Source organism: Felis catus, chromosome E2 (genome assembly GCF_018350175.1).
Source record: "Felis catus isolate Fca126 chromosome E2, F.catus_Fca126_mat1.0, whole genome shotgun sequence".
NCBI lineage: Eukaryota > Metazoa > Chordata > Mammalia > Carnivora > Felidae > Felis > Felis catus.
The window spans coordinates 4,716,159-4,739,478 of NC_058382.1; the positions used below are offsets into that span (position 1 = coordinate 4,716,159).

Here is a 23,320-nt window from a genome sequence, read left to right on the forward strand (position 1 = left end):
TTTAATTTCTACCTAAAGTAATATGTTACTGAGTATACAATGTCCAGAGAAATAGAATGAAATTTAGAACTATTTTCTGAATATGAATACAGGGAAACACAGGAAACAAATAAAAAATAGGTAAGGTGTATGGAAAAAACAAACGTGGTAAATCCAAACCACAATATCTTCATTAGAATTCTAAACGTAAGTAAACAATATGTTCCTGGCAGCTAAAATTTGCTTGAAGATAGTCCATTGAAATTTTCCTAGAACTATACCTACAAGAAGACGATAAAAATAGGAAAAGAAGCAAAAGACAACAACCATGCAGTCATAACCAATCAAACAAGCAACAAAGCAATATATCATATAGAATAATCTTTAAAAGGAAGGGCTTTGGTGGCTCCTGGGTGGCTCAGTCGGTTGAGCGCCCGAATTCAGCTCAGGTCATAACCTCGTGGTTTGTGGGTTCGAGCCCCGCGTTGGGCTCTGTGCTGACAGCTCGGATCCTTGAGCCTGCTTCGGATTCTGTGTTTCCTTCTCTCTCTGCCCCTCCTCCACTTATGCTCTATCTCTCACTGTCTCTCAAAAATAAATAAATGTAAAAAAAATTTTTTAATGAAAAAAAAGGAAGGACTTTGTCACTGTATTAATAGTGTTATTTTTTCAATATCAAGTTACACTATTTTAATATTCTACTCCATGGATAAACAATCTTAGTGTGTGTGTGCATATTTATACACACATGTACACTTGTATTAAGCATACAAATATAAATACATGTATATAGGGAAACCTTTCTTAGCTCATGAGACATAAAAACATTCATCATAAAGGAGTGACATCACAAAAATAGTGACAGAGGTAATTCCCACTCAGTACTTCTCAGAGTAAGCTCACCTGGCAACTATTCACATGAGACATCACTGGGGAAATCTCAATACCCCAAAACAACAGGTATTGAAAAGGAATTCTTGTCCTTCTGTTGAGCCAATGTGAAATGTGGGTAGCACATGCTACCCTACTTTATCTTATTGGTTTCTACAACTGATAGATATCCTCTTCCCACTCAGGTCCGAATGGATGTAAGGACAGCCCAGGCTGTGAAATATCATAGCGTCATCTAGCCTAAAAACTGGGTAGGCTGTTTAGAGCAGAAATATGCTCAGTGCTGGTGACTGGTGACCAGCTTCCCAAGCAATCAGTGCTCTGCACACAGTTCGGAGCACAGACTTGACTCAACACAGGGCTGAGTGGATGTGAGGAAGGTCTCTGCCAGCTGTGGGTCAGGATCCTTGGAAGAACACCCATCAACACTGGATCAGACCTATATTGGGCTTATATTCCTGCGATGCCAGTGCTTTGAGGAACTACCCACATGCCTTGCTGGTTCTAACTATTGGTGTCCAGCAGCCTTCTTCCTCTTCAACACCATCTCTGGCATGTGACATCTTCAAGCTATGCCCACAATATTCTACTCTCCATCAATCTCCACAAAACTGGGCCTGGGAAAGGACAGACACCTATGGCATCCAACATCATCTTGTCCACAGTACCACTAGAGAATTTAATCAATCATGAGAAAAGGATCTGACTCAATCCCAGAAAACCACCACATTGATTCACAAGTCCCCATCTCCGTCACATTTGTTCATCACAAGAAGTTTTCAAAGACCTTGCAGTGACCAAAGGGAGCTTCTTGTCAGAGCTTTCATCACATTTCAGGAGTTTCTCATATTTGCTTTTAGTAGGAACTATCTTCCTCTCAAAGTATATTATCCTCATGTTTTATCTGTCCTCATAATTCTCTCCATACCAAGTGCCTGAGGGAATCCTGTGTACAATTGATGGTTTTTTTTTCCTGTTCCTTCCATTGAAGTGGTGTCAACAATGTATTGCGATATTAGAAATGGCTCAGTTGATTCAACTACCAACCATTTCTTTTATATTAAAAAATTCTAGGAACGCCTGGATGGCACAGTCAGTTTAGCATCTGACTTCAGCTCAGGTCATGATCTCACGGTTTATGACCTTGAGCCCTGTGCATCAGGCTCTGTGCTGACAGTGCAGATCCTGCTTGGGGTTCTCTCACTTTCCCTCTCTGTCCCTTCACCATTCTCTCTCTCTCTCTCTCTCTCTCTCTAATTAAGCATACTTTTTAAAAATTTAAAAATTCTATAGGGCGCCTGGGTGGCGCAGTCGGTTAAGCGTCCGACTTCAGCCAGGTCACGATCTCGCGGCCCGTGAGTTCGAGCCCCGCGTCAGGCTCTGGGCTGATGGCTCGGAGCCTGGAGCCTGTTTCCGATTCTGTGTCTCCCTCTCTCTCTGCCCCTCCCCCGTTCATGCTCTGTCTCTCTCTGTCCCAAAAATAAATAAACGTTGAAAAAAAAACTTTTTTTAAAAATTTAAAAATTCTAAGCTACTAAAAACCAAGAAGAGCCAGCATGGCTTTTGTGGGAGGGGGCAGTCTCCCTAACTGAGGAAAGAACAATCGTGATGGCTACATCACTGGAATGGAGATGAGGAGACAGAAGAACTGGAGAGGATTTGGAAAGAAAATGAGTAAAATTTACCCTCCTATAATTCAGAGTCACTTGTGCAGCCTAGGACAAATGTCCTTCCCCACATGAAGAATTCATGCCAATGCTTCAGCCTAGATTTTTTTTTTATCTCTTATCTTGAGCTGCATCATCACTCTTAATAGAATACTGTTTTCTTCCGACAGTTAGAACATCTACTAAACTCTCAGCACTGTCCATGTTCCTTTCAAATAAATGTGAAAACAACCCATGACTCACGGTTCTCCAAGTTTTCACCTCAAATTTCACCAGCAAATTCTTCCACTAAAGGGAGTAACTTGGATGAGGTCACTCCTGAGAAGGGAAAAGAATAGTATCTAAAGAAGTTTTACTCAGTGTTCTTCTCCAATCGAGAAGGAAGGGAATGTATCAAATAAACTACATGGAATTTAATATACTCCCTGTAGAATTACTGCCATATTCAAATAACATTTGAACACCATGTCATTTCATGCAAACTAATCTTAAAATCACTGCACAAGTCATAGAAGCAACAGTTTATAAACTTTGGAACATGGAAACAGAGTACATCCTACATGAGTAATAGCCAGGCAGGCACGACAGGATTTGCATGGGGAGATTCTCACACCAAGATGCACAGAGAAATAGGACACATACAGTCAATACAAACAATGTAGAGAAGTATTCCCCCCCCTTTTTTTTTAATTCGTAACATTTTTGGTTGTAAGGAAATCATCAATTTTGAGATTTGGAATATCCTCATTTGAACAAATATTCCCATTTCTTCTTAAGATCTAGGTTTGGGTACACACATATGCACACGTCTACTTCTTCCTAATTAGTACTGTTATACCAAAATCATTCTTTAACTTAATATAACATATTGCATTCTGTGCCTATCAAAACCATAAAAATCTGTGTTCCACATGGTCACAGAAACCGCAGAAGGAAAAAAAAACTAAAGTAAACACATACGTTAAGACTTTAAATAGTGATTGAATTCGGTAGAGAGGTCTTATATTTGTAGTAACTTTGTTCAGTTAGTAGGTGTTAGGTAGAACCACTGTGCATCATTCCGTGGGCCAAGGATCAATAAAGAGAAATAAATGACTACTCATAGGCCATGGAGTATGCATATAATATGTCATGGGGGGCAAGATGTAGAGGTCAAGGATGAGCACAGGCAGAGGGAATGGCAGGAATTGGGACATGTGTCTTTTTTGGAGTGCGTGGTTGGACAGCTGTGGAGTTCCTGGGCTAAGTCTAGAATGCACAATTCACATCAAAATGAGTGGAAAATGGCAGACGCTCTCTGCAGGGGTCTTCTCTAAAGGATGTGACTGGCAAATATACTGAGAGTGGGCACTCTTACACAAATGATGATTGGGAACTCCTATCAGGAACTTCTGTTTGCTTGTGACTGTGGGGCTATTATTTAGTGAGTTTGCTATTGGGTGAAGCTAGAGTCAGTTGAAACCCCTGTAGTTAGCCTGGTTATACAAAATGGGCTGCAAGGCAGCAGTATCAGGAAACTGTTCAGCTACATTCTCAATAATACTCCTATAGCATCCTTATTAAAAGTACCTAATGCCCCAGCATGTAAAAAAGGAAGAAAAGATATAATATATAAACTTTGGGAAAATTAAGTTCAAAGAATTTGAGGTTTAAGGCCACTGGAAAAAAAATTATTAGTGATAGCACCGCACTGCTTAAACAAGTACAAGTGACCCATGAATAAGGCAGGGGTTTGGTGTACCCACCACCCATGCAGTTGAAAATCTGTGTACAAGTTTGACTCCCCAACACGTCATTTTAATAGCCTACTACTGACAAGAAAATCAGTCAATCAAAATATACTTTGTATGTTATAGGTGTTTATTATGGTATTCTTACCACCAAGGAAGCCCAAGAGAAGAAAATATTAAGACAATGCAAAGGAAGAGAAGTTATATTTACAGTACTGTACTATAAATAAATCTGCCTATAAGTTGGACCCACACAGCTCAAACTCATCTTGTACGAGAGTCAAGCGTACTTTGTGTTCCTGTTTACTTGCAACCTTGATGAAGATGGGGCAGGCTAAGGTTGCATTAGGATACCACTTCTTTCAGTATAAATCTGTGTTAACATATTCAAATCCATTCAGAATGATTAATGAATATATATTAATTTCAATAGACTCTTAACAAACCACTCCAAAATCACTGTGTGATCCTTGGTCAAAATACACATTAAAATCTTTCAAGAACCACTCTTTTTCCTCTAATGTATTGATTTGTGAGTTGTACTTTCCATGTTGTTCAAACTAAGGCTAATTATTGAGTAAAAGTAGATCGACAATCATCTTTAGAGAAGAGTTAGCTATACTTTCCTCAGATATCCGTGAAAATCTCTTGATTTCAGATACATAACTAATATTCTTGACTGTAACAATTGCTATTATGACAATATACTCAGGTGTTTATGACCTACCATCGTATTTTTTCTACACACGAATTGGCAAAATATTTACATTCAGAACGTTTCTCTGTCAAGCATTTTTTTTTGCAAAACATGATGCCTTGAACACTTCTTGGTGGCTGATGTCACTCTTATATATCCATCACAAACAGCATCCGCATGTAAGATTCCTTCCTATGTAGGACATACCAGAGTCCTTAATCTTCCCAAGAAAAAAATAGGTAAACATGAATTTCCTATCATAAAAGAGTCCCTCATGTCTGTGAGACAACAAAAATCAAATCATTTTCCATGCACAGAAGCACTAAAGCCATAGCATGAGATGATTTATGGGTAAAATTAGTAATATATGCCATGTTAAATAAACCCTCAAATATGGATAATAGAAAAAAGGAGACAGACTGAGAATAATTGTCCTTCTCCAGACATCCATTCTGCCTTGATCCTTTCAGACATCTTAAAACTACACCTGACCATTCGATAACATGCCTCTAAACTGTGTGTCCATTTATACACAGGTTTTCAAAAAATATAAACCCATTCACTACACTAAATGTGTTTTCATTATAGTTTTCTTAATCTTTTGTTTTCTCAAGCTTCCTTAATTCTAACAATACCATTTATACCACAGACAACTAAGAATGGGATGGTTGACTGGTAATGTTGTAGGTAAGCCTTGGGGTCAACAATAGGCTATTTCCATGGAATAGTAGGTATGGTTTTAAGTTCTGAGGACTCAAGAAATACTCAGATTTTCCATGATGGAGGGGTTAGTGCCCCTTATGCCTACACTGATGGAAGTGATATCCAGGTTTCAACTTTGGATTTTCCTCTCCATAAACACTCTGATTTAGAATCATGTCTGAAAAGTGGTATTGACTTACTGCTTCCTGGGGTGAATTCTCTCATTTTATTTAGATTTGCCTTTTCATTCCATACTTTGCCAAATGTCTACATCTTAGTAAAGTTTTTATCCTTTATAAAGGCTTTGGTTTTCCCTGAAGTGTATATTAAAACCCAAAATACTTCCTAGTTCATTACATTTCTAAGGTTTCTATCCAGTATGCTTTCTCTGATGCTGAGGAAGGGTTCAGTTCCAGGGAAAGAGGTTGCCAATATTCTTGACATTTGTAAGTTACCTCCCCAGGATGTATTATCTCATGTTGAATAGTTTTTTTTTTAGAAACTAAATGCTTCACCACATTCAGTGGGTTTCATTCAGTGTACTCTCGCTGATGTTCAGAAAGTTTGTAGGTTGGCTTAACAACTTTGCCAGGCATGTGTGTGTGTATTTATATATATTTAAATACATTTATTTAGCCTTCTCCTCAGTATGTATCTCCTTAGGTAGATGCGTATTGAGTGGTAAAGACTTTGCCTCATTGTATAAATTTGTTAGATTTCTTCCCATTATGAAATACATCTCTGCTGTTGAGTGAGTTTCGAAGACTAGTTAAAAGCTGTCCAGAGTGATTATATTTGTAAGCCTTCTCTCCAGTGTGGATACAATCATGTACAATCAGATTTGAGCTTACATAGAAGACTTTTCCACATTTCTTAATCTTATACTGGTTTTCTGGAGTTGGAGTTCTCTCCTGTGTATTAACATTTCACCCTGGATTCATGTTTCCCCACACTCAGTGCCTTGGTACCTTCTATCTCCACTATAAACACACAGTAATTACAGAAGCTAGGGGCTCAACTCAAGGCCTTCCTAAGATCACAGCACATAAATACTTGCTCCAAATTAAGTCTTATATTGTAACTATTGAACAGTGATGTATGGATTAAACCCTCCTGTGTTTATCAAAATCAGAGCCTTGGGAACAGGGGGATTATGTGTTGGTGGAAGTATAATGAACCCTCCAAACAGGGCTTCTCAAATCAATCACATTTAGAATTTTTATCTTCCTTTTCAAATGCCTAACTCTCAGAATATTTCAGGGAATGGCTAATCCAACTTTATATTTGAAATACTTCCAGTGACTATTTTCAGTATGGACAAGATGAATTTTCAGCATTTCGAAACGTCCTTCCAGACAATGTTTGTTTAAAAATGGATTTTTGACTACTGCTTCAAAGACACTGTTCTGCAAATAACTGACTTAAGGTGGGGTTTTCCCCAGAAGGTTTTCTATCCTTGATCTCTTCTAGCAGTAGCATTTCATTACAGATAATTGTTCCTGTTTGGTTATACCCATTATAGTAAACATTCTGCATTTTACTGCACCCCATCACCTTGCCCATCATCCCTTAAGTATAAATAGTCAGGACCACAGTGTCCACTTCTTCCCATATCACTGTACCAAAGGACTTTTGTTGGTTTGTCTACCAACAAGCCTAGGGTGTTATGGAAAGATACAACTAACAGATACAAAAGCAGTCATCACACTTACTACACTGACATGCATATATGTAAGTACGCTAATGTGCAAAATACCCATGATAGGATATGACCAGCATGGAGAAATAGGAAGCACCACGACTTTGCTCCTCCATGGAGACAAAAATAGACCAAAAGGACCTTTTTGAGGGCTCCAGAAGCCCATTAGGAGAATACAGCACCACACACAGTCAAGTACAAATGAAGAAGAGTCACATGGACACTTGCCTACAACAGCTGCTCACCCTCCCTGACACTCCATGGCAATACAGTGAGAAAAGTGTTCCCTCTGTTGAGGATAGAAACAAATGTATGTTCGACGATCTGGCTTCTTCGCTGTCCTGAGGGGTTCCCTTCTGTCATTCATGACATGGAAATCAGAAGGAATGAGAGCATCCTCTGGATACTCTGTGTTGGCTGCTCAGACAGAAGGTGAGCATTTGTTCAAACACGGGAGAGACTACCGAGCTGAAGACAAACCGAGACAGGAAGGTATCACGGGCTCTAAAAAGTAACCGCATTTCTAAACTTGGCAGTTACAGAAATTCAGATATGACAAATGCCCAGAACGTGTGTCACTGCCCCAAGAATTAGTATATTTTGTGTTCCTCTTTACAAATCAAGTCCATCATCCAGGACCCAGAGGCTTTTTGTTTTGTTTTGTTTTATGTTTTTATGGTTTGTTTGGGTTGTTTTTGTTTGTTAATTACCAAATGTCACCTAAAGATATCAAGGGATGCAAAGAAAGACGAAATCACGTTCCAATTACAGGAACAAAATATATCTCCAAAACTGGTCCTAAATTAATAAAGTAGTATTAATTGCCTGACAAGGAATTCAAAATAACCACCATAAAGATGCTCATGGAGGAAGAAGAAAAATAGATAGTTAACTAAATGATAGCACGAAAACCATTCATGACCAAAATGTAAAGCCAAGGAAACAGAACATATCACCAACAATGAACAAGAAATTGGGAGATGAAGAGTACAATTGCTGAATTTAAAAATACACTAAGGGGCCAACAACAGACTTGATCAAGTATAATAAAGAATCAGACAACCTAAAGTACTCTTGTGTTCAATACCTGCTAAGAATCAAAGGACAGGGTCTATGGACTCATGGAACACCAACAAGTGATCCAATATGTACATTATGGGAACCCCTTAGGAGAGGGGAGGGAAAGGGGGCAGAGCATTGATATGAAGAGCTCAAGTCTTGTATGTGGAAAGAGGAGACAATTGCAACAAGCTCAGCCAATTAACAGTAGGATAAATATCAAGACATGAACACAGTGACACCTTATAATTAACCTATCAAAACTCACAGGCAAGAAGAGAAATTTGACCCAGTATGGCAAAAGCAACTCGTCTCATCCAAGAGAGCTCCTGTAAGATTAGTTGTGGGATGATTAGTAGATCTTATAGGAAAAAGTGCCAGTGTATTTAAGTATTGAAAGTTCAAAACATGTCCACTAAGAATACCCTACCTGGCCAAACTGTTTTCCATGAATGTAGAAATGGAGACTTTCCCAAGTAAAAACCAGTCTAAGTTTCCAAGTAGACCTGTCCTACAGGAAATATTAAGCAAATCCTTCTGGTTGAAATAAGAGGATTGTAACCAGTAACTAAAACCACATGAGAACATAAAGCTCTCTGCTAAATATAAAAAATACACAATTGGAGTGCCTGGGTGACTCAGTTGATTAAGTGACTGACTTCTGCTCAGGTCATGATCTCAAGGTCCATGAGTTCTACCCCCATGTCAGGCTCTGTGCTGCAGTCAGAACCTGGTGTCTTCTTCAGATTCTGTGTGTCTGTCTCTCTCTACCTTTCCCCCATTTGCACTCTCTGTCTCTCTCTCTCTCTCTCAAAAATAAAAACACATTACGAAATCTAAAAAAACTACACAATTATAGAAACCTGTCACATTGTAATGAGGTAGAATAAGTCATTTTAATTTCTGCTACAATACTTCTTTCAGTAAGAGTATAAAAAAATCAGGGGTGCCTGGGTGGCTCAGTCAGTTAAGCATCAAACTGCAGCTCAGATCATGATCTTGCTGCTCATGAGTTTGAGCCCCATATCGGGCTCTGTGCTATCAGAGCCTTCTTTCAATCCTCTGTCCCACTCTCTCTCTGACCCTTCCCTGATCCTTTGCTCTAAATAAATAAAAAAAGAAACAAACTTAAAAAAAAGAGTATAAAAAATCATAAATGTAGGTAATAAAGTACTTATGAAAAGATAGAATTTGTGGCATCAGTAAGTTAAGGTGGGCACAGAGGTGGAGATGAAAAGTAGAATGATTGTGTATGCAACTTAGAGTATCAGTTTAAAATGAGTTTTTATACCTTGAAGTTGCTTTAAGTAATCTTTATTAAGCCACAAATACTACAGAGGACACACAAGTTAATGAGAATGGTACCAAATCATGTCATGGGAATAGCACCACAATTAAGGATAAAAATTCTAAATTTGATCCAAATCAACCACAAGAAAACATTTGGAAAGGTAACAAATACTTGGAGACTGAAGAACATCCTACTAAAGAATGAATGGGCTAACCAAGAAGTTAAGGAGGAAATTAAAAAGTATATGGAAGCCAATGAAAATGATAACACCACAACCCAAACCTCTGGCACACAGCAAAGGTGGTCATCAGAGGAAAGTTTATAGCAATCCAGGCCTTCCTAAAGAAGGAAGAAAGATCTCAGATACACAACATAGCCTTATGCCTTAAGGAGCTGGAAAAAGAACAGCAAATAAAATCCCAAACCAGCAGAAGACAGGAAATAATAAAGATTAGAGCAGATATTAATGCTACCAGAACCAAAAATCAAGTAGAACAGATCAATGAAACCAGAAGCTGGTTCTTGGAAAGAATTAACAAAATTGATAAATTAGCCAGTTTGGTCAAAAAGAAAAAGGAAGGGACCCCAATAAATAAAATCAAGAATGAAAGAGGAGAGATCTCAACACAGCAGAAATAGAAACAATCATAAGGGAATATTATGAGCAATTATATGCCAATAAAATGGGCAATGTGGAAGAAATGGACAAATTCCTAGAAACATATACACTACCAAAACTGAAACAGGAAGAAATGGAAAATTTGAACCACACACATAACTAGTAAGGGAATCAAACTAGTAATCAAAAATCTTCCCAAAACCAACATCCCAGGGCCAGATGGCTTTCCAGGGGAATTCTACCAAACATTTAAGCAAGAGTTAACACCTATTCTCTTGAAGCTGTTCCAAAAGATAGATATGTAAGGAAAACTCCCAAACTCATTCTATGAAGCCAGCATTACCTTGATTCCAAAATCAGAGAGAGACCCTACTAAAAAGAACTATAGACCAATTTCCCTGATAAACATGGATGCAAAAATCCTCAAGAAGTTATTAGCCATCCAGCTCCAACAATACATTAGAAAAATTATTCACCACAACCAACTGGGATTTACACCTGGGATGCAGGGCTGCTTCAATATCTGCAAAACAAATAACGTGATTCATCACATCAGTAAAAGAAAGGGCAAGAACCATACGATCCTTTCAATAGATGCAGAGAAAGCATTTGACAAAATACAGCATCCTTTCTTGATAAAAACAAAACAAAACAAAACAAAAAAACCTCAGGAAAGTAGGGATAGAAGGGTCACACCTCGAGATCATAAAAGCCATATATGAATGACCCAATGCTAATATTATCCTCAATGGGGAAAAACTGAGAGCTTTCCCCCAAAGGTCAGGAATGAGACAGGGATGTCCACTCTCACCACTGTTATTCAACATAGTATTGGAAGACTTAGCCTCTGCAATCAGACAACAGAAAGAAATAAAAGGCATCCAAATCGACTAGGAGGAGGTCAAACTTTCACTCTTTGCAGATGACATGACACTCTAAATGGAAAACCCTAAAGATTCCACCAAAAATTGCTAGAACTGGTTCATGAATTCAGCAAAGTTGCAGGATATAAAATCAATGCACAGAAATCGGTTGCATTCTTAGACACCAACAATGAAGCAACAGGAAGAGTAATCAAGGAATTTATCTCAATTACATTTGCACCAAAAATCATAAAATACTTAGGAATAAATCTAACCAAAGAGGTGAAAAAGTTGTACACTGAAAATCACTATAGCAAGTTTATGAAAAAAATTGAAGACAACACAAAAAATGGAAAAAGATTTATGCTCCTGGATGGAAGAACAAATATTGTTAAAATGTCAATAGTACCCAAAGCAACCTACATATTCAATGCAATCTGTATCAAAATAACACCAGCATTCTTCACAGAGCTAGAAGAAATAATCCTAAAATTTGTATGGAACCAGAAAAGACCCCAAAGAGCTAAAGCAATCTTGAAAAGTAAACCAAAGCAGGAGGCATCAGAATCCCAGAGCTTCAAGCTATACTACAAAGCTGTAATCCTGAAGACAGTTTGGTACTGGCACAAGAACAGACACGCAGGTCAGTGGAACAGAATAGAGAACCCAGAAATGGACCCAGAAATGTGTGGCCAACTAATCTTTGACAAAGCAGGAAAGAACATGCAATGGAATAAAGACTTTCTCTTCAGCAAGTGGTGCTGGGAAAACTGGACAGCGACATGCAGAAGAATGAACCTGGACCACTTTCTTACACCATACACAAAAATAAACTCAAATGGATGAAAGGCCTCAATGTAAGACAGGAAGCCATCAAAATCCTTGAGAAGAAAGCAGGCAAAAACCTCTTTGATCTTGGCCACAGTAACTTCTTACTCAACAAGTCTCCGGAGGTAAGGGAAACAAAAGCAAAAATGAACTACTGGGACCTTGTCAAAATAAAAAGCTTCTGCACAGCCAAAGAAACAGTCAACAAAACTAAAAGGCAACGGACAGAATGGGAGACGATATTTGCAAACGACATATCAGACAAAGGGTTAGTATCCAATATCTACAAAGAACTTACCAACTGAACACCAAAAAAAGGAATAATCCAGTGAAGAAATGGGCAAAGACATGAATAGACACTTCTCCAAAGAAGACATCCAGATGGCCAACGGACACATGAAAAAATGCTCAACATCACTCATCATCAGGGAAATATGAATGAAAACCACCATGAGATACCACCTTACACCTGTCCGAATGCCTAATATTAACAACTCAGGCAACATCAGATGTTGGCAAGGATGCAGAGAAAGAGGATCTCTTTTGCATTGTTGGTGGGAATGCAAGCTGGTGCGGCCACTCTGGAAAACAGCATGGAGGTTCCTCAAAAAACTGAAAATAGAACTACCCTATGACCCACCAATTGCACTACTAGGTATTTAACCAAGGGATACAGGTGTGCTGTTCGAGGGACACATGCACCCCAATGTTTACAGCAGCACTATCAACAATAGCCAAAGTATGGAAGGAGCCCAATGTCCATTGATGGATGAATGGATAAAGAAGAAGTGGTATATCTATACAATGGAGTATTACTTGGCAATCAAAAAGAATGAAATCTTGCCATTTGCAATTACGTGGATAAAACTGGAGGGTATTACACTAAGCAAAATTAGTCAGAGAAAGACAAATATCAAATGACATCACTCATATAAGGACTTTAAGAGACAAAACAGATGAACATAAAGGAAGGGAAACAAAAATAATATAAAAACAGGGAGGGGGACAAAGCATAAAAGACTCATAAATATGGAGAACAGACAGAGGGTTACTGGAGGGAGTGTTGAGGGGGGTGGGCTAAATGGGTAAGGGGCATTAAGGAATCTACTCATGAAATCATTGTTGCAATATACACTAATTTGGATGTAAATTAAAAAAAGAAAATTCAAATAAACTATAAGAAAAAAATCATAATAAAAGTTATGGAAAAGAGTATAATAAAAAAATTCTAAACTTGATACAGTGGTAGAGAATTATTATTATTATTGTTATTTATTTATTTATTTATTTATTTATTTATTTATTTATTTATTTATTTAGAGAACAGGGGGAGGGGCAGAAGGAGAAGGAGAGAGAATCCCAGCAGGTTCCATTCTCAGCTCATAGCCTGACATGGACTCAATCTGATGACCCTGAGCTCATGACCTGAACCCAAATCAAGACTTGGATGTTTAACATACTGAATCACCCAGGTACTCTGGAAATATAGAATGTTGGACAATTACTTTCAATTCATAAAAGAGATTCTCTCATGCAAGGAGAATATAAAGTCACCAATAAACACAAGATGAAATTAATGGTCTATATGACAACTAACCAAGACATTAGTTGTCTATTATTATGACAATTCACTGAGACATGATAAAACATTCACTGACCACTAACCAAGGAAAGAGAAAAATAAGATGAGTCCCAAATTATGTATGGGTCATATTTATACAAAGAAATACATACATAATTTTACTGGTAAAGGGCATGGCTGATTCATACTTGACTTCAACTCACATGTTCTTAAAATGTACTCGATGAACACTGACATCCTGTAACAAGATACACAGGTAAATGAAACTACAACTAACTCATGTGTGGAACGTCCCATGCAAAAGAAAGTACATTATTATAGAATGCAAAACCAGAATCAGACAAAATTTAACTCCAACCAGTCTACATAAAAGAAATAGATTAATCCTTTCAAAGGAAATGTACTATGTAACTATAATTTTAAACTGCAACTATGGACCCATGAAAAAGAAGCTTTTGAATTGTTGTCATGTCTTCATTGGCAGTTCACAGTAAAGATACTCATTAAAATCAACTACTGAAAAATTTTACAAATAAGCATGTAAAAGACATTACAAAGGTATTATTTTCTTAAGATATTCCTCTTCTTAAACAGAGTGTAAGGGTATAATCCATTCTTTAGAACCAAGCTGACTAGAAAAAACCTTTCCTTTTACATCAGCAAACACTGCCAAAGTTGGAATATACAGTGACAATCACTTCATAATCAAATAAATATTTGGGATGAAATTCAGATACATGCTGAGGAAAGTGGGAGAATAATCTCGTAATTAATTTTTCCTGAGGTAAGATTACATTTATGAACGATCCTTTTCTTTTTTTAATATAGATTTTAGTAATTATCTACTTCAATTCCTTTTGTTTTTAAAGTTTATTTATTACTGAAAGAGAGATCATGCAAACAGTGGAGGGGCAAAGGGAGAGGGGACAGATAATCTAAGCAGGCTCCACATGGACAGCAGACAGCCCCATGCTAGGTTCCAATTCCCCAACTGTGAGATCATGAACTGAGCCCAAGTCCAATGTTCAATTGACTGAGCCACTCAGGCACCCTCTATTTCCTACAAGGCACATACCCAGGTCATAGAGAACTTCTGATTTAAAAAATCAGAGATGCGTCTCATATACAAGTTTTTAGAAAGTGAAGACACATACGAAAAAGTCACAGGAACTTCCAACTATACAAAATTATAAAATAATGCAATTACTAGGAAATAAAGGTAATGATGGAAACTTTATTATAGATTGTGGGTTCTAACTTGTAAATGTTCTAGCTCCTTTATGGCATTAATATATAGGTAATTACAAAACAATAGATACATTAAATTATTTCACCATTGAGCAGTGGAACACAGAGTGGATTTTTCAAATTTTAATTACTACAAAGACACATAAACTTTTGATGTGAAATAAAGGATTAGATTTTCTCATTTGAGGGAGGTGTTCTGTGATCTTATGAAATTACTGAGCCTTAATTTTGTACACTTAAGATTAAATCCTCTGTAACTTTGGAAATCCTAAACCAGAAAACATGAGATCTCTGTCTCCAGTGTTCTCAAGACTTCTGCCTCAAACCCCAATGGGCCCACCACTACTCTCACACACTTATCACAAGCAGCAAAACAGGATTTAGAAATGACTTAGCATAGAGTTCCTCAGAAATACAGAGAGATCTTCTAGGGCTCTCACAGCAATGGAGAAGCTCTCAGATGATGGAGGTCCTCACCATGGATATGGTGAACCTTCCCTGGAGCTGAAGGAGACTCTTCAGAGAATCAAAGACATGATGTATTAGAGAGCAGATGTCCCTCTGTGAGAGGGAAAGACTTAAAACTCGGCTTTGCAAATGAATTTCCATTCAAGGAGAGCTACCTGAACAACATTGTAAGATCCATCTTCCTCCTTCACATTTGGACCTCACCTGGGTCATGTGCGTCACTCCCACCTACCTGGGTGTGAGGCTACTGTCTCCTTTCTCTTCACACCCCACAGCTCCTTCTTTTGCTCCAAAACGATGACCAGGTCTGGTTTTGACACAAGACCTGTTTATCAGAACGAAGGAATATAATTATTGCTGGAGTTTCTACCTTTCGACCCGGTAATGTACTCAGCAGACAACAAGGGACATGGGAGAATTCTAAAAAATGATTTCCCAAACACTGTTGCACAAGAAAAAGTCCCTTTACAACATGCAGGAGGACTTTCAAACATTCACATCATGACCTGCCTTCCAAGTGCTACCAATACAATAAGGAGTAAAAGTTGGAGTTTAAGATGTGGGCCATACCGTCTTATGCCACTCAATGTTTAGAATTGCCATTTATCTACAAAAAATGATGATGGTACCTTTAAAAGATAGGAGGCTAAAGCTGAAAGGGAAATATCATGAAGATATTTCTCTATGTCTACAAATCCCCATTTCTTTCCCTTGCTGCAGGTTTCTGAATCCCAGTCATGTAAAGGGGGAGCTTCCAAGAGAGACTCTTCAAGGGAAGGAACAAAACCCGAGCGGGGTTTGGGAAATCTAGAAGGAGATATCCTCACCCAAGAAGAGGAGGTGTCCATAGGTCTCTAACATCACATCTCTGTACAGTTCCCTCTGACTGTGATTCAGGCATCCCCACTCCTCCTGAGAGAATTCGATGGCCACGTCCCTGAAGGTCAGCAGTGTCTGCAATAAAAACCACAGTTATGAAGTGGCCATTGGCAGAGTTCATAATGGTACCTAAGATGCAAGAGGGAGTTAATGTCACCAGCTAGACTCCAAGAGTTGTTCTTCACCGCTTACCTACTTGTACCCACGGACCATACTCCATCATTTAACTTCACCTCTTTTTTCTACCTTATCTTTTACGTCTGGCAAAACACCCTATGGGCAGAGTCTCCTGTCATGGAAACAGAAAACATACAGCAAAATGTAACGACCACCCTAAGGAAGAGCTTGGGCAGGCCAACTTTGCGCTTAACCCCCTACTCATACCTATGCAGATGGACGACTGGGTTAACTCATGGAGTGAGGACAGTTACCTTGACCCCCGTGTAATACCAAAATCTCCACCCAAGGGGGAGCACAAACCTCATTTGCATAACACACAGCGTATGTACGGAAGTGTTCTCTTAAGGCACGTGTGCTGCCCTATGCCCAGTTCAGAGAAAATGACATGGCTCCACTTCCTAATTGTCCATCAAAACTTAAATAAAAGGAAGTGATCATGCCCCTCCCTCTTGCTCTGTGAGTCTCTCCTTTGGAAGTTATTCCCTCTGATCTGCTTATTGGCTGCAAATCAAGGTTCCTGTGTGTGACAACCTCACGTGCTGCACTTTCTATCTACGACTCTATTATATTTGAGGATTTTAACACACAAACATGTCAAGTATGTGAATCTTGTTTTCATTTTCTGAAAATATAAAGCAGTAAATAGAAGGGTGTTTCTGTGACCAGAGTGTGGAGGTAAATACAAACTTCCTTGGGCTTTTTTTCATTTTTGTCATTTTATCATGTTTTGCTGTTTTCTCCTTTTTCTCTCCACCTGGTGACAAGACCCTTTCAGTGGCAGGACTTCAAGGGGACAGATAACTCTTTCTGTTCATGGAAACCCCCACATGTTATCAACTCTGAAGACAGCTGCCTTGCCTTTCCAACTCCTACTAAATTCTCAACTGGCCAACCTCCACTCATCAGGAAGAAGCTATGGAAGAGGAGACCTTCCATCTTTAACAACCTTAAAGATGTAAGGGTGTAATTCATTCAAGTGGGGAAATGTAGCTTCAATTAAATTTCCTTACACCTTGCAGCCAATGATAGGCACCTGAGACATGCAGGATATGCCCTTCCTCAAGGAAATCATAGCTGCTTTCATGCCTCAATGTTTAATTTTTATTAAATACTTGAGACAGGCAGGGTATAACGTTCCTTTTTTAATGGGCTTCAAGGTGTAAGGAAATTTAATGGAAGCTACATTTGTTTTGGCTTGGTTCTGCTCACCAGAAACTACAAGCAAAGAGAAACCCAGAAGAAAGAAGTTTCCAGCTGAAATGTGATGCTTCTGCACATCACTCAGTAAATCTAAGATCCTTAGCAAAGATGGGGGGGAAAGATCAACGTTATAGGGGAGAAATCTGGCAGAGTGAACCAGGCCAGTTAAAGAAGTGAACACGGGGGGCGCCTGGGTGGCGCAGTCGGTTGAGCGTCCGACTTCAGCCAGGTCACGATCTCGCGGTCCGGGAGTTCGAGCCCCGCGTCAGGCTCTGGGCTGATGGCTCAGAGCCTGGAGCCTGTTTCCGATTCTGTGTCTCCCTCTCTCTCTGCCCCTCCCCATGCTCTGTCTCTCTCTGTCCCAAAAATAAATAAACGTTGAAAAAAAAATTTATAAAGAAGTGAACACGAAGTGTAAGGAAACAAATTGGTATCAGTGCCTAAGACATACCAAAGGACACATGATCCCTGGTGTGTTCTGTTGGCCCCCAAACAGTAAATCTGATTGTCAGTCTAATTATGAGAGAATACAGTGGATTTATACAAACTTCAATCACATATACTTTCAGTAGAGGCTGCTTTGAGGCAAACAGGCTTGAGCACCAGGTAGTAAAGGAGTCCACAGGGACCACCTGGCTGAAGAGAGGCAGGCCCAACAGGTGACCTGCCTTAAAATATCTATAGGCCCTAACGAACTAACAAATGGGTACTTACAACCCATTTGTAACCCATTACAACCCAGGCAGAATTACCACATGAGGGAAAATTCCATAAGTTACCATACATACACATCTTCCCCCTGCAAAATTAGCCCCAAGTCACTGCCTCAAGGCAGGAGCCTCTCCTCTGCTGTCCTTCCCACCACTCCCTTGAGGTGTGTTCATAAATCTAATGTCTTATTCTGCCACACGTGAATTATTTTCACCTCTGATGCCCTCAGCTTCCACAGGATCATCGGCCCGTATTTGGGAGCCCCATCTGAATGGGAGAAACACCACTTTTAGATGGCTGTTTCCCTGTCCTGTAATGTCTAGTATATTTTAAACAGAGTATCTTTTTCACATTTTACACCAAAACTGTTTCCCCCCCCCCCCCGATTTTTTAACTTTCAAGTTACTCAGGCCTCATATCCATCCTGTGTTTTTTTGCATTTATTATTTGGTACAAAAAGGTCATTTTATTATAACACAAAGAGAGGACCTGTGGGCACCAAGATCCACAGTGGGGTTGTGAAGAGTGACTATGCAGCCGGGGGAGGGAAAGGCAAAAGGGAGGTCTCCAGAAGGATTCCCATATGCTTAAGAGGACTCCTAAGATACTGGGGGCCTTGTATTTTTCATTTTCTTAATCCTGCTCTACAGAGAGGTACTAAATGGGGAACTAAAGGGGAACAGTTCTCCTCGACTGAAATCCCACCACCAAACCCCATCAGCAACAGGAATCTTGGACTCAACACCTTCCCCTTTGGGTCTGTCCTAAAGGGATTATTTGCAATATTTGCAGGACTTTACCTCAAAGTGACAAGTGTTGACATCCTAGTGAAAGCCTTGTTTGAGAATACAGAGAAGATTCCTGCTTATAGGGGGTAAGAGTTCTAAAGACCTAACCTTGAGTATCGTTCCTGAGAAGGTTGTAAAGCTTTGGTGAAAACATCAGGCAGAAACACCAAACACAGAGAAACCAACATATGCGATTTCTAAATGCATGGAATTTTAAGGGGAAAAGATGACACGGCCTCCGACCTGGAACACCAGGCTTACCTGAGAGCTGGCCATTTCTTCTTCTTTCCCCTTGTCCTCTAGATTTCTTTCTCAGAAGGTATTGGTGGAGAAATCACAGCTGCATCAGGAGAAAATGCCCTTAAAGGCACCAACAGAACGTCTTCAAAAGAAAAGTGCTCACTGGCAGGCGGGACTGTGAAATGCAGAAGGACAAAACTTCCTAGTTTTTTGTGTCAGGAGCTTTTCAGAAACGGAGACTACGTATTTGGTGCCCAATCTCTGAGTTTTCCTTCTATAGTTCCAGTGGCTTCCACTCCCTCAGACACCCACAAATTCTGCTACAGCATAGGAAGAGTGTGCTGCGCAGACCTAATCCTCTGACACTCATGTAGACGAGACCCGATTACCTCTCCTTGAGCAAAAGCCTACACTCAAATCTCATAAATTAATGGGAAGCCTTGCCGACTGACTCTGGCCTCAGGGAGAATCACCTGGAGCACTTAATTAAGTCAACACTGTTGTTTCCCACCACAACAATCGACAGAATCTAAGGAGGGGGCCAACAGCAAGGGTCGGTTTTGAAACTCCACACGCGATCCCATTGGGAAACATTGGGAGGACTAAGGAAGGCTATGGTTATTATTCAGATTTAAACCCATTTCTTCTTCTCTGATCAGAGTTTCTGGATATTGGAAAAAAGAGAGCGACAAATTTAAGAGCCAAACACACCTTGAGCTCTTTAGCCAACCTTTTCCATGTCTTCCTAATTCCCAATGACCGGGCTCCAAAAACCACAGGCATCTTCCTAGTCCTCCCTGTCAACTGGCTTGGAGAAACTACTCTGTTCCCTGGGAATAAACTTGTCTCTGTCCTTATTGACATCTGAGCTACACTCTTAGTATTCCAACCCAATGCTACCAGCAGCCCCTGCCTCAGAGAACTAAAACAATTCAAAGAATATAGGTCTTCAATACATAGCAATGGGTCCCTGTCTATTAACTTTTTTCCTTTGTGTCTAGGCCTTTTGAACATTACACACCCATTTCTCCTTAGTTCATCTGCCCCAATTCATTCACTGGACTGAGATTTCTTTGGGAAATGTCATGCCAGGATTTCTTTTCCCCAAAAAGTGGGAAAATCTAGAATTTGACAGTAGTAACCACATTTGGAAACAAGAGGAGATAAATGATATTTCAACGTGTTTTCTATGGTCTGTCTGTGATGGCACTTCAGGTGAGGTTAGTGGAACTGATCATTTAGTCCTATTGGATCACCTGACAACCATCTTGTGATGAAAATGTTCAAGTGATATTGGCACGATCCACAGTGCATCACGCATCAAGTTTCACATAGATCCCTCAAAGTCTTTGTCTAGAATTAATCATTACCCTATAAGTAAAGAAATGCAACCGGGCATCAAACACATAATAGTGGATTATAAAACTCAGGCCCTAGATCAATGGTCATGCTCGAGAAATATTTGGCCACTGCTGCAATGAAGGACAGGACCCAGTACCATGGTAGACTGGATTGGGGGGGCAGAGCGCAGGGGGTGGAGGAGCTCCTTTGGGGAGGAGGAGGGGTCCTAGGGTGAAGGGGATTCCTGGGAAGGAGAGTCCTGGCAAGGGAAGATTATATTAAGAGGGGAGTAGTTCCAGTCCTTTTATCACCCCTATTTTACCTGTGAGAAAACCCGAAGGCTGAGGATGGAAGTTTGATTAGGACCCCTGAGCAATAAATAACGTTATCTGTCTGTATCCTGTTGTTCCCAACATTCATGCACTAGTGACATCGATTCCTACTGAAGACCAATTTTTCCCTGAAACTGGCCCATGTAGTCCTTTTAAAAATAGTCCATTTGATATGGATAGCCAGTATCTTTTCCTTTATTTGGGAGGAAAGGCAATACACCTGGGCAGTAATGCGTCAGGGTTCCACAGAGGGTCCATCCTATAGGTGACAATCTTAAGGCTATATTGGATGATAGTAAGTTTTCTGCAGGCTCTCCTCTGTTATAGTATGCGTATAATTTTGTTCTCTGCTCCCCTTCTCAAGATTCTTTGCATGACACCAGCATACACCTGTGAAAACTCATGGTTTTTAAAGAGACATCAAGTGTCCAAAGAAAAATTGCAGTTTGCTCAAAACCAGCATGGATATTTAAGGCACTTGCTGTCAGAACAAGGACTAGGTTTCAACGCATCCTGAAAATCAAAAATCTACAACTAAGTACCAATTCTGAGGCTTTCTGGGACTGTTTGGTTTTTGCTGAAATTCGATTCCAAAATTCTCTCTTATAGCTCAAAGTGTATGTGCTTTACCAAAAAAGGACAAACTTAACCCTATCATTTGGAAAGATGGGGATGACATAGTAATTGAGACTTGAATTAAAAGTCTAAATCTATAAAAAAAAAAAAACTTCTCAAAGTCAACACTCAAAAAAACAAGCAACCCAGTTAAGAAATGGTCAAAAGACATGAATAGACACTTTTTCAAACAAGATATCCAGATGACTAAAGGACACATGAAAAGATGCTCAACATCACTCATCATCAGGGAAACACAAACCAAAACACTGATATCACTTTCCACCTGTCAGAATGGGTAAAATTAACAACACAAGAAACCACAGGTATCGGCAAGGATGAAGAGAAGGGGAACCCTGTTGTTTGTAGGTGGGAATGCAAAATGGTGCAGCTGCCATTCAGGAGAACAGTAGATGAGGTTTTAAAATTACTAAAAATGGAATTGGAGGTGCTTGGGTGCTTCAGTTGTGGAGTTTCTAACTTGATTTTGCTCAGGTCTTGATCTAATGGGCATGTGTCAAGCTCCACATGGGGCTCCACAGTGAGTATGGAGCCTCTCTCCCCCCTCCACCACTCACACATGTTCACTCTCTGTCGCTCAAATAAATACACATTAAAAGCAAAGAATAACTTAGTTTCTGTCCATGGTGGCCAAAATAAGATACTTGTATGATTTTACTCTTCCTAAATTTCCTAAGACTTCTTTTGCAGACTCGCACATCCTCTAGACAGGATGATGATCCTCACACCTCAGATATTTTGTGTTTAGGACTCATTTATGGTTTTCCTGCTATGCATGTGCAAGCTGAGGGGCCAACCTATTGATAGGAGTAGTACCACAAGTAGATTGTCTCCTGAAATAACAGCTACCCCAAGCATCCTTGTCCTAGGGAGCATCTTTGTAAACTTTATACCCAAACTCCCCCATCTCATGAGAAAAATGTAGTCTGTTGTTCTTCCTGTCAGTCATTTATATATTCATGTCTCCAGGAGTGTTATGTTCAATTACATGTCAGTGACGTTGTAAGTAAAATCATGAATAAAGTAATGTATTCTAGGGATGCCTGTGTGGCCCAAGGCAGTTAAGCCTCTGAGTCTTGATCTTGGCTAAGGTGATTTCACGGTTTGAGGTTCAGCCCCATTCAGGCTGTGCACTGATGACGTGGTGCCTGCTTGGGATTCTGTCTTCCCTTCCCTGTCCCCTCCCCTTCTTGTGCTGGAAGTCTCTCTCTCTCTCAAAATAAATTAATTAAAATAAACTAAGAAAAAATGTAATCTATCTAGCAAAAAATAATAAATTACAGGCATAAAATAAAACCTTTCATAATTATCATATAAGCAGCTCTACAAATATTTTGTTAATGGTTCCGGCAAAAAGGCCAGAGTCTTAGCAGTAATATAAGTTTTTCCTGTAATAATGAAGAAACACTAGAAATTATCTTTGAATGTGTATCTTTCAATATGCTACATTATAGTTTTCCAATTTATCTGCATGTGGAGTTTGAAAACTGTTGCACAAAGACAGTTTAAAGGTTAGAAGGTCCTTCAAGAAACAGGGCTAAGGGAAATTTTTTCTGAATTGTAATGCAACTGACCACAGGTGAAGCTATAGGGAAAGCTAGGTTTTAGGGAATGCAGACATTGCAGATCAAGTGGTAAACATTGTGCCTTGTGTCCTAGGAGAAATGTTGACGTCTTGATAGATGAAATG

The 23,320-nt window shown here is 39.5% G+C and overlaps 1 protein-coding gene across 6 annotated transcripts in view; it reads right to left on the bottom strand.

Annotated features, from left to right (window-relative positions):
- Positions 1-23,320, bottom strand: part of LOC101086687 (putative protein ZNF720) — a 257,450-nt gene that overhangs the window by 165,612 nt on the left and 68,518 nt on the right. For 4 of the 6 annotated variants that reach the window (XM_045047161.1, XM_045047160.1, XM_045047164.1 and 1 more), the window contains exons 3-5: positions 19,343-19,496; positions 16,151-16,277; positions 15,556-15,648 (exon numbers count right to left, since the gene is read on the bottom strand). In XM_045047161.1, coding sequence (XP_044903096.1) covers positions 15,556-15,648; positions 16,151-16,277; positions 19,343-19,357 — 235 coding nt within the window. In that variant the 5' untranslated portion in view covers positions 19,358-19,496. Of the gene's footprint in view, positions 1-14,559; positions 15,417-15,555; positions 15,649-16,150; positions 16,278-19,342; positions 19,497-23,320 lie in introns of those variants that run through there. The other 2 variants (XM_045047162.1, XM_045047163.1) reach the window with 2 other exon arrangements.